Source organism: Phoca vitulina, unplaced genomic scaffold, assembly GCF_004348235.1.
Source record: "Phoca vitulina isolate PV1807 unplaced genomic scaffold, GSC_HSeal_1.0 scaffold13, whole genome shotgun sequence".
NCBI classification, from domain to species: Eukaryota; Metazoa; Chordata; class Mammalia; order Carnivora; family Phocidae; genus Phoca; species Phoca vitulina.
This window is the reverse complement of record NW_022589716.1, coordinates 45,099,469-45,111,836: the sequence shown is the minus strand read 5'-3', so window position 1 is coordinate 45,111,836 and position 12,368 is coordinate 45,099,469. Positions and strand designations below refer to the sequence as shown.

The following is a 12,368-nucleotide window of genomic DNA, read 5'->3' as shown; positions in this document are numbered from 1 at the left end:
AAGATTGACCATATAGTTGTAGGTTTACCTCTGGGTTTTCTATCCTCTTCTATTGATCTGTGTGTCTATTTTTGTGCCAGTACCATACTGTTTTGATTACTACAGTTTTGTAGCATAACTTGAAGTCTGGAATTGTGATGCCTCCCGCTTTGCTTTTCTTTTTCAAGATTGCTTTGGCTATTTGGGGTCTTTTCTGGTTCCATACAAATTTTAGGATTGTTTGTTCTAGTTATGTGAAAAATGCTGTTGGTATTTTGATAGGGATTGCATTAAATGTGTGGATTCCTTTGGATAGTATAAACATTTTAACAGTATTTGTTCTTCCAATCCATGAGCATAGAATGTCTTTCCATGTCTTTGGGTCATCTTATCTTGAATTTCCTTCATCAATGTTTTTATAGTTTTCAGAGTACAAGTCTTTCATCTCTTTGGTTAAGTTTATTCTTAGATATTTTATTGTTTTTGGTGTAATTGTAAATGGGATTGTTTTTTAATTTCACTTTCTGCTGCTTCATTATTAGTGTATGGAAATGCAATGGATTTCTTTACATTGGTTTTGTATCCTTCGTCTTTACCGAATTTGTTTATCGGTTCTAGCGGGGTTTTTTTGGTGGAGTCTTTCAGGTTTTCTATATATTGCATCATGTCCTCTGCAGATAGTGAAAGTTTTACTTCATCCTTATGGATTTCGATGCTTTTTATTTCTTTTTGTTGTCTGTTTGCTGTAGCTAGGACTTCCAGGACTATGTTGAATAAAAGTGATGAGAGTGGACATATTTGTCTCTTCCTGACCTTAGGGGAATGACTTTCAGGTTTTCACCATTGAGAATGATATTAGCCATGGGTTTTTCATATAAGGCCTTTATTATGTTGGGGTATGTCCCCTGTAAACCTACTTTGTGGAGGGTTTTTTTTCATGAATAATGTACTTTGTTAAATGATTTTTCTGTATCAAAATGATCATATGGTTCTTATCATTTCTCTTATTGTTGTGATGCATCACATTGATTGATTTGCAAATACTGAACCACCCTTGCAACCCAGGAATAAATCCCACTTGATTGTGGTGAATGATTTTTTTAATGTATTGTTGGATTCGGTTTGCTATTATTTTTTTGAGGAATTTTGCATTCTATGTTCATCAGAGATAATGCCCTATAGTTCTCTTTTTCTCTGGTATCTTTATTGGGTTTTGGTATAAGGGTAATGCTGGCCTCATAGAACGAATTTGGAAGTTTTTCTTTCTTTTCTATTCTTTGAAATGGTTTGAGAAGAATAGGTATTAACTCTTCTTAAATGTCTGGTAGAATTTTCCTGTGAAGGAAATGGTCCTGGACTTTTGTTTGTTGGGAGTTTTGTGATTACTGACTCAGTTTCTTTGCTGGTAATTGGTCTGTTCAAATTTTCGATTTCTTCTTGATTCAGTTTTGGTAGGTTATATGTTTCTAGGAATTTATCCATTTCTTCTAGGTTGTCCAATTTGTTGGCATATAGTTTTCATAATATTCTCTTATACTTGTTTGTATTTCTGTGGTATTGGTTATCTCCCCTCTCTTATATATGACTTTATTTAATTAGGTCCTCTCTCCCTCTCTCTTTGTTGAGAAGTCTGGCTAGGGGGTTATCAATTTTATTGATTATTGTTGATGAACCGGTTTCATTGATCTGTTTTATTGTTTTTTTGTTTAGTTTCTATGTCATTTTTTCTCTGCTCTAATCTTTATTATATCCTTCCTTCTGCTGGCTTTAAGTTTTGTTTGTTGTTCTTTTTCTAGCTCCTTTAGGTGTAAGGTTAGGTTGTTTAGTTGAGATTTTTCTCACTTCTTGAGGTAGGTCTGTATTGCTATAAACATCCTCCCTAGAATAATTTTTGCTGTGTCACAAAGGCTTTGAACTTTGTGTTTTTGTTTTCATTTGTTTCCATGTACTTTTTAATTTCTTCTTTTATTTCCCAGTTGACTCATTCATGTTTAGTAGCATGTTATTTAACCTCCATGTGTTTGTGGTCTTTCCAGGTTTCTTCTTGTAATTGACTTCTAGTTTCATAGCATTGTGTTCAGAAAAGATGCATGGTATGATTTCGATGTTCTTGAATTTGTTGAGTCTTATTTTGTGGCCTAATATGTGATCTATTCTGGAGAATGTTTCATGTGCACTTGAAAAAAAATGTGTATTCTGTTTTAGGATGGAATGTTTTTTTTTTTTTTTAAGATTTTATTTATCCATTTGAGAGAGAGAGAACACAAGCTGGAGCTGAGGGGCAGCAGGAGAGGGAGAAGCATGCTCCCCACTGAGCAGAGAGCCCAATGTAGGGCTCGATCCCAGGACCCTAAATCATGATCTGAGCTGAAGGCAGACACTTAACTGACTGAGCCACCCAGGTGCCCCTAGTATGGAATGTTCTGAACGTATCTGTTAGATCCATCTGGTACAATGTGTCATTCAAAGCCATTGTTTCCTTGTTGATTTTCTATTTAGATGATCTCTACATTGATGGAAGTGTTAAAGCCCCCTACTATTAATTCATTATTATCAATTAGTTCCTTTATGCTTGTTATTAACTATTTTATGTGTTTGGGTGCTCTTATGTTGGGTGCATAAATATTTACAGCTGTTAGATCTTCTTGTTGGGTTGTCCTCTTTATGATTATATAGTGCCCTTCTTTGTCTCTTGTTACAGTCTTTGTTTTAAAGTCTATTTTATCCAATGTAAGTACTGCTACTTCAGCTTTCTTTTGACATCCATTTGCATGATAGATGTTTCTCCACCCCCTTACTTTCAATCTGCAGGTGCCTTTAGGTCTACAATGAGTCTTTTGTATTGATAGTTCTGTATTTATTGCTATTTTATTACTTGTTTTATGGTTGTTTCTGAAGATTTTCTCTGATTCTTTCTTGTCTTTCTCTCTTTCGTGGTTTGATGATTTTCTTTAGTGATATATTTGGGTTTCTTTCTCTTTATTCTTTGCATATTTATTAATGGTTTTGATTTGTGGTTACCATTATGTTTGTATAGCAGTTTATATTAAGTTGATGGTTGCTTAAGTTTGAACCTATTTTTTACTCCACTCCCCTCTATGTTTTAGTGCCCTATGGTGTCATATTTTACATCCTTTTATTTTATGAATCCCTTGACTGATATTTACAGAAATGCTTATTTTTAATCCTCTGGTTTTTTTGTTTGTTTGTTTTTTACTTTTCATACTCACTTGTGTTCTTTCCATTCAAAGAGTTCCTTTTATTATTTCTTGCAGGGCTTATTCAGTAGTCATGAATTCCTTTAGTTTTTGTTTGAGAAACTCTATTTGTCCTTCTATTCTGAATGATAGCCTTGCTGGATAGAGTATTCTTGGCTGTAGATTTTTCCCTTTCAGCACTTTGAAGATATCTTACCAGTCCCTTCTGGCCTGCAAAATTTCTGCTGAAAAATTTGCTAATAGCCTTGTGGAGTTTCCCTTGTATGTAACTGTCTTCTTTTTCTCTTGCTGCTTTAAAATTTTTCTCTTTATCGCTACTTTTTGCCATTTTAATTACTATGTGTCTTTGTATGGACCTCCTTGAGTTGATTTTTGGGGGTGACTCTGTGCCTCCTGGATCTGGATATCTGTTTCCTTCTCCAGATTAGGGAAGTTTTTAGCTATTATTTCTTCAAATAAATTTTCTGACCCCTTTTCTCTCTCTTCTTCTGGGATCCCTATAATGCGAATGTTATTATGGAGTCACTGAGTTCCCTAAGACTATTCTCAATTTGTGTATTTTTCATCTCATTTGCTCATCTTGGTTACTTTCCATTACTGTCTTCCAGGTCATTAATTCATTCCTCTGCTTCACCTAGCATTTTATTTATTCCATCAAATGTATTTTAAATTTAATTTATTGTGTTCTTCATCTCTGATTGATTCTTTTTTATCTCATTGTTAAGGATTTCACTGATGTCCTCCACTATTTTCTCAAATCCAGTGAGTATCTTTATGATCATTACTTTAAATTCTCTGTCAGGCATATTACTTTTATCCGTTTCACTTAGGTCTCTTGCTGTGGTTTGGTCCTATTCTTTAATTTGGACATATTTCTTTGTCTCCTCATTTTGTTTAACTCTCTGTGTCTGTTTCTGTGTGTTAGGAAAGTCAGCTACTTCTCCTGCTCTTGAAGGTAACAGCCTTATGAAGAAGAGGTCCTGTAGTGCCCTGCAGTGCAGTGTCCCCTGTTGCCCAGGACCTGGCGCTTCCAGGGAATGTCTCCTGTGTGTGCTGCCTATGCCTTGCTGTTGAGTCCTGCCCCCCGCCCCCCGCCTTTTTTTCAGTCCAGTTGTCTGCAGAGGCTCTCTTTGCCTGTTATGGGCAGTATTTGGTTCCCAGCAGGGGTGCAGTGCATTTTAACTAGGTGTACACTGGCTCCTTCTGAAATGAGACCTGCTGACACAGCTGCTGCCACTGGAACTGAGGTCCAGCAAAATACCAGGTCACGAGGTGAGGTGTTGGTGGAGTTTGTGCCAGTTTTCTGGGGGAGGGGCCCTGCAGTGTGGGTACTGAGGCAAGCATGAGTGGGAAGGGTGGACCTGCCGAAGTGCGGGGAGTGGGGCAGAGGGCTTGGTGTAAGCAAGTTAGATAGTGAGTGTCAGTGGTGCACTGGTTCCCACAGATGGCCTCGTGTTTATGCTGGGGGGCAGGGGAAGGAAATGGCGCCTGCCAACTCCTTTGTTCCTGGAGAGGTCTTCCAGTGATCCCTGCCTCTCTGGGCCATGCTCTCAGATGAGTAAATCACTCTGACTCTCATCTGTGCCCCCCCCACACCTGCCATGGCATTTTTTTAAACTGCTGCTTCTAGGCTATATCTGCATGGGTTGTTTGTCATGCTGTCTCTTTAAGGGCAAGGACTCTTCTTCCTAATGCCTTCCAGGCTCCCCCAGGACTGAGCCTGCTGATTTTTAAAATTCCAGGCTTTAAGTCCCACTGGTTGTAAGAACTCATGAAATTTGGCCCCCCTTGCTTTCAGTGCCAAATGTTAAGGGGATTTGTCTTCCCCTTGTGGGCTCCCCAGTAAGCAAGTCCATTTTTCACTCTTCTCCTCACCACTGGCTCCTTCTGCGCCACAGATGGCCACAGTCCGTCTCACTCCCCAGCTCTGTCTTTCTCCTTCTTACCTTCTTTGATGTGGTCTCTTCTCTACCTTTAGTTTTGGAGTTTGTTCTGTCCATCTTCAGATCGTTTTCTGGGCTATTTACGCTGAAGTGAGTGTTATCTAGTTGTATCCATGGGAAGAGGCATGCTTAGGGTCCTCCTATTCTGCCATCTTCCCAGCCTCCTCAAATATCTTTTCTACATATTTCTTTTCTTCTTCTGGAACTCTGATGATACAAATGTTAGACCTTTTGATATTGTCCCACAAGTCCCTGAGGCTCAGTTTACTTTTACTTTTCAATCTTTTTTCTCTCTGTGTTCAGATTGCATACTTTATTTTAAAAAAAGATTGATTTATTTATTTTAGAGAGAGAAGTAGAGAGTGTGTGTGTGTTGGGGGGTGGGGATAAAGGCAGAGGGAGAGAGCGTCCCTAGCAGACTCCGTGCTGAGCGCAGAGCCCAACATGGGGCTTGATCTCATGACCCTGACATCACGACCTGAGCTGAAACCAAGAGTCAGAAACTTAACCAACTGTGCTACCCAGGCGCCACTCAGATTGCATACTTTATATTGATCTATACTCAAGTTCACTACTTATTCATTTCTCTGCCATCTCCATTTTGTTCTTTGGATCATCCAGCGAATTTTTAATTTTAGGTATTATATTTTTCATTTATAAAATTTCCATTTGGTTCTTCATTATAGATTCCATTTGCTGAGACTGGCTACCTTCCATTTGTTTCAAGAATGTTTGCAGTTACTTGGAGAATGTTTATAATTGTCTTAAAGTTTTCATCAGATAATTCCAGTATTCAAGTCATCTCAGAGTTCGCATCTGTTTGTCTCTCCCCTTGATAATTGGTCAGCATTCCCGCTTCTTTGTATGTCAAGTAATTTTGAATTATATGTTAGACATTTTAAATATTATGTTGTGAGACCCTGGGTCTTGTTTAAATCCTATGGAGAATGTTGGCTTTTTGTTTTATTAGACAGTAACCTTAGGGTCAAGCTGTAATTTCCAATTTACCTTCTGTGACTGTGGTTTTAAGGCCAGTTCAGTTTTCAAAGATTTTGTAGTGAAATCCAAGTCTGTCCTGCATGTACAGTATTCAGGGGCCAGTCAGACCTGTGCCGTGGTCTCTGCAGTTCAGTTCTCAAAACCCCTGGTATGCTGCTTAAGGCCAGATCCACACATGCACAGTTCAGGGATAAGCCCAAGTTTACACATAACTTTATGGAACGCCTTTCTTGATTTCCCCCCTTTCTACACTCTCCAGGTCCTAAGGAATCCTCTTCCTGGTCCGCTGGCTTGAAAGGTGTACCTTTAGTGTTTCCACTCTGACATGCCTTCCTTGGACTCAGTCTGCCTCTGAGGACAGGTGGTGGGAAGATATGTAGAGTAAAAACAATATTGAGGGTTTACCACATACTTTTTGTATCACAGTTCCTCTGGTCAAAAAGGATTTCCCTCTCTCAGATTTTTAGGTCCCTGCCCAGCTGCTGCCACTGCCATCAGAGTGTAGCTTTGGAACTTGAACTTGCATGAGGGCAGGGCCAGGAGAGAAAAACAACATAGATCCCTCCAAACTCCCACTCTTTCTATCCTATGGGGGTCCTTCCTCCCATTCCTTAGAACAGAAAGAGAGGGCTTCTCTTAGAGCTCTGACTGTCCGTGCCTGCTGCACAATTCTGGGATTCAGGCTTCCTTCTGAGTCCAGTCTGTGACATACAGGAGGAAAATAAACCCAGGAAACTCATAGCTACGTTGGTTGTACTTTGAGTTTGGTTTCCATTCCCCATTTGCCCATTACCTTTTACTTTTCAGGGGCCTCTGATAGCTGCTCCACACATTCTGTCTATGGTTTCTGGTTGCATTCACTGGGAGATTCAGGGTGGGGTGTGCTTATTCCACTTAACCAAATTTTAAAGTTCATCTTTTACCATTCTTAATTTTTTCTCTTTTACTATTGTTTTATAGATGTTCTTTTTATATTCTGTATACAAGTCCTTTGTTAGATATATATGTATTGTACATATTTTATACCAGTCTAGGGCTTGACTTTATTTGATAAAGCCCATTTTATCAGCTTTGGCTGTTATAGTGTTTTTTGTGTCCTGTCAAAGAAATATTTTCCCATGTTCATGAAGATTCTCTCCTGTGTCTTCTTCTTGAAGATGTATAATTTTAGCTTTATATTTAGGTCTATGATTCATCTAGAATTAATTGCATTTTCCTATCCATGAAAATTTATATTTCTCTATTTAGATTTTCTTTAATATCTCTCTGCACTATTTTGTTCTTTTCAGTGTACAGGTCTTACACATTTTTCATTGCATTTCTTTCAAGCATTTTATGTTTTTATGCTATTGTAGGTGATATTTTAAAATTATTCATTGCTAGTAAATAGAAATACAATAGATTTGACCTTGATGACATTCCTTTTTATACACATAACTAAACAAATATATTTAGTTTATGTATCTGATCATTCTAATATCTTATGCCATTGTGCAACCAATTTTGCTAGTAGTACCTTTTACCTTAGGTATTTTGTAATTTTTACTGTGGTTACACATTTAATTGAACTTTCTCCATGGGGATTCTTTGAGGCCTAGGTTGAAAGTAGATTTCTCTAGAAGGTTTTTTTTTTTTTTAAGATTTTATTTAATTAATTAATTAATTTATTTATTTGACAGAGAGAGAGATAGCAAGAGAGGGAACACAAGCAGGGGGAGTGGGAGAGAGGGAGAGACAGGCTTCCCGCTGAGCAGGGAGCCCAATGCAGGGCTTGATACCAGGACCCTGGGATCATGACCTGAGCCGAAGGCAGACGCTTAACAACTGAGCCACCCAGGCGCCCCTCTAGAAGGTTTTTTGATAACTTCACCAGGTACCTGGGAGCATACCAACCCAGGATTATTTAAAAGTTTCAGTGTAAAATAAATAGTACACTTGGAGTATGAATTCAGATCACAAACTTGCATAAGGGTTAACTTTTGATTATAAAATTTTAGCATCAAGATTAAAATATGCAAGATACCCTGTTTTCTGTCCCTCCTTTCCATCTCATTTTCCATGCCCTGTTAAACCCCAGACCTCTGAGCCCTTCTTCACCTTGTTGTAGCTTTCTGCTTAGATACCTATTAATATGCCAAAGGTGATCTTATGCCAACCCTCCAGATGTCTGGGAAATATGGATTACCTTTTCTAAAAACCACTTATCTCCACCTTTTCTGCACCTAGCTTTGGGCTTGGAAGTAAAAATACAGATGTGCAAAATGCACATGGCCTGTCTTCATGGCACTCAGTTTGGGAGGAGGAAATAGTGACTTAATACTTATTAAGCCCCTGTCTTGTGTCAGCCACCATCTTGGTGCTTTCATGTATGTCACTTAATCCTGGGGATGACCTAGCAGAGCAGGCTCTTTCATTGGTACTTTTGTGGGTGAGGAAATCCAGGCCACAGGGGCTGCAGGTGGCAAATGTGGCACTAGGATTTGAGCCCCCTGTGGGAGCCTACCTTTAAAAGGGAGGCAGAGTGACCACCACTGCAGCCTGTTGATCTGTTGTCATTTCATTCCCTCCTAGAGGCTGTGCATCCCTGTGTACTGCAAGTACCAGTTCTTTAAGACTCCAGTTCACAGAACAGAGGGGCGTCCCCATGGAATCCACATCCACTTCCAGGACATCAATGTCATCTTTCTCGGGGCAATGCAGCCCAGTGACCTGAGGGAATATCTGGAGGGGCCCCCCATGGTGGTGCAAGTTCATGACAGGGACCGCAAGTTAGAGGAGTATTTCCGGAAGCCCACCTTGTTTGGGGATGACCCCTTGGATGCATACCTCAACCTCCAGTCCCTCATCTCTCCGGAAGAGACAGAGAGCAACCCCTTTGAATCCCACAACAAAATATGGGACCCTTATGGGGTTGCCCAGGTCAGTTTTGCCGACCTTCTCCTTGGCCACAAGTACTTGAACTTGGTCGTCCCCATCCACAGCTGTGAGCCCAAGCCCACACACCGTGGCCAGAATGGCAGAAGCAGGAAGGTTGTGGGGTTTCGGGTCCCCACAGATGGCTTCCAGCACAACCCAATGCCGATGGGTAATTACCTCGAGGCCAACTCTATGCTCAAGCTGCGGGTGGACATTGCTGTGCCACTGCAGGCCAGGGCTGAAGCCCCTGATCCAGAATTTACAGGTACCCAGTTTGGCCGCATCGTTTTCGTGTTTGACTCCAAGAAGATCTCCCTCCTCCATGACCTGCTGCAGGACATCACCATGATCAATGCCAAGGCCCTTGATCTGGAGGCGTACCCTATCAGGAACATTCAGCAGATCCTGTCAGCCTTTAAGATGCGGGTGAAGATCCAGGAAAGGCAGGACCTGGATGTGCTCACTGGCTTCCACCTGCTGGATGGGAAGATCCACCTTCTCATTCTGGAGGGTTTAGCTGACCAAGGCTTGAAGCGGTTATGGGACAGCCATCAAAGCCGGTGGGTGTGTGGTTTTTTGTGTTTCGTGTAAAAGTCATGATGTCGGGATACTGAGTGAGTGGAGTGGGGAAATCTTTTGAAGCCAGGTTCAGGTTTAGTGTCCTCATCTTAAGGATGAGAGAAAGAAACGTTGATCCAGTTCCTCTCGGGGTTTATTATAGAGCACTTCACAGGGCTCCATAATTGGCCTTGATCCCAGGAGGAATTGCTTGCCTTTAGATGAAGGGAAGACTTTAGGGGCATGTAGAAGAGAGGGTGGTTCAGGAAAATGGGCCCTCCCTTCAGACTTTTGAGGGGCCTACTTGGCTAACAGGGAGAAGAAAGTTCTGTATGGCCCTAAGATGGACACCACAGAGGAATAGATTTCCACCTGGTCTAAGGAGACCTATCTGATTATTTTGAGGCTGGAGAAGCTGCCTAGGCTGCAGAAAGTTTCCCTTCCCTGATGATCTTCAGGAGCACCTGATGACTGCTCAATGGGAATATTGTAGAGACAATTAAAGTTTCAGATTCTGGGCTGGAGCAGGTGGCCCCTTATGGTCCTTCCATTTTTTAGTTTTGGCTTCATGACAATTCTCTTTTCCTTTCGTTATTTGCAAGTATCCTAGTTTGGGTTTAAAGGACCTCTTTTCTTTATTTTTATTTTTTAGATTTTATTTATTTGAGAGAGAGTGAGAGAACAAGTTGTGGGGGAGGAGCAGAGGGAGAGGGAGAAACAAACTTCCTGCTGAGTGCAGAGTCAAACGTGGGGCTCAATCCCAGGACCCTGAGATCATGACCTGAGCCAAAGTCAGACGCTTAACCGACTGAACCACCCAGGTGCCCCAGGACCTCCCTTTTTTGGTCTGGGAACTCCCCCTCTCTGTCTTCAGAGTTCAGATGCCTCAGGACCCAGATGCTGACAACAGCAGGTAGTCCTGAGGTTGAGTCCATTCATCCAGGAGGGGAGAGCAGCCCTGTGGGGACCTGTCTTGATGTGTTGGTAAGCCGAGAGGCACTGTGGAGAAGCTGGCATTGTGTCTAGTTACCTGCCTAAGAGAACTGAAAACAGGTCCATACAAAAAACTTGTATGTGAATGTTCACAGCAGCATTATTTATAATAGTCAAAAAAGTGGAAACAACTCAAATGTCCATTAACCAATGAACAAAATGTGATATGTCCATATAATAGAATAATATTCAGCCATGAAAAAGGAATGAAGTACTGATATACACACTTCAACATGGATGAACCTTGAAAACATACTGAGTAAAAGATGCCAGACATAAAAGGCCATATGTTGTATGATTCTGTTTATGTGAAATGTCTAGAATAGTCAAATCTACAGAGATAGAAGATTAGTGGTTCCCAAGGTCTCAGGGGAGGGACGAAGAAGTTAATGGGTACAGTTTCTTCTTGGGGTGATGAAAATTTTCTAGAATTGGTATTTATGATTGCACAACATTGTTAATATATTAAAAACCACTGAATTGTACAATTAAAAAGGGTGAATTACAACTAAAAAGGGTATGCAGTAAAGAATCCTGCCTTGCCCAAAAGGTCTGGCCTTTGCTTTTGGCTTCTGGGAGGTGATATATGTCATACCTAATAGGAGTGCCTTTGCTTAGGTTGGGGGATGACTACACCAGAACTTAGGATAGGATGGGACCACCGCACCTGACAGTCATAGGATAGAGGTTGGCCATGCCAGAAAGACCACCAGTGTGATTTTGGGTTAGGGCTTTGGTCTTGCAGTGTCAGTTGATCTGGAGATTGAGATTGCCATGTGGGCAGTCAAGCAATTAATCAGTCATGCCTCTGTAATGGATCCCAAATAAGAACTCTATATACCAAGGCTCAGGGGAACTTCTCTGTGCATATTGTCCCTCAGCAATGTTACAAGGGCAACGCATCCTGATTCCATGAAGAAAGAGCAATGGAAACTTGGTGTTCAGAACCATCCTAGACTCTGCCCTATGTGTCTCTTCCTCTGGCTGATTTTAATCTGTATCCTTTCCCTGTAATAAGCTGTGAGTGTGAGTATAACAGCTTTCAGTAAATTCTGTGAGTTCTTGTAGCAAATTGATGAGCCTGAGGGTGGTATTAGGAACCCCTTGAACTTCAGTTGGTATCAGAAGTCAGGGCAGTTTGGGGAACTATGACCTCAAACTTGGCAGTTTGGGTAAGTCAGGGGGTATGGTATGTGAATTATATCTCAATGAACAATTTTGTCCCAGTAGAAGAAATAATATAAAATATGTTCACTGGCCCCAGTTCAGTTAAATTACAAATAAAAAATCATTAACCAGGAAAAAAATTTCACACGCTTGGAAATTAACAAATACCTCCAAATAAGCCATGGGTCAAAAGCAAAACTGTAATAGAAATTAGACATTATTGAATTGAACAATAATGAAAATAGTATAATATCTAAATTTGTGGGGTGATGTTAAAGTGTTAGAGGAAACTTTATAGACTCAAATGCTTATATTAGAAAAGAAGAAAGGCTGAAAATTAATGATAGATGTTACAGACATTGAAATAAGTGTTTTAAACTGTCAATAAGTTTAAATATGTATAAGAAATTCCAAGAATATAAAAAACATTTTCAGATAAGATAGTTTAATGAGGTTTCTGGATACAAACATTAATGTAAAAATCTATTGAATTTCTGAATACCATCTACATACAAAAAATTATTTTTTAAAAAAGTTGATGCTTTTAAAGTATAAAAATATGAAATTCACATGAATAAATTCAACAAAAAGGATT

The 12,368-nt window shown here is 40.1% G+C and overlaps 1 protein-coding gene across 1 annotated transcript in view; it reads left to right on the top strand.

Annotated features, from left to right (window-relative positions):
* The window catches only part of CFAP92 (cilia and flagella associated protein 92 (putative)), a 64,975-nt gene that overhangs the window by 23,612 nt on the left and 28,995 nt on the right, over positions 1 to 12,368 (top strand). Inside the window, exon 11 of the mRNA XM_032412021.1 lies at positions 8,711 to 9,615. Coding sequence (XP_032267912.1) covers positions 8,711 to 9,615 — 905 coding nt within the window. The remainder of the gene's footprint in view (positions 1 to 8,710; positions 9,616 to 12,368) is intronic.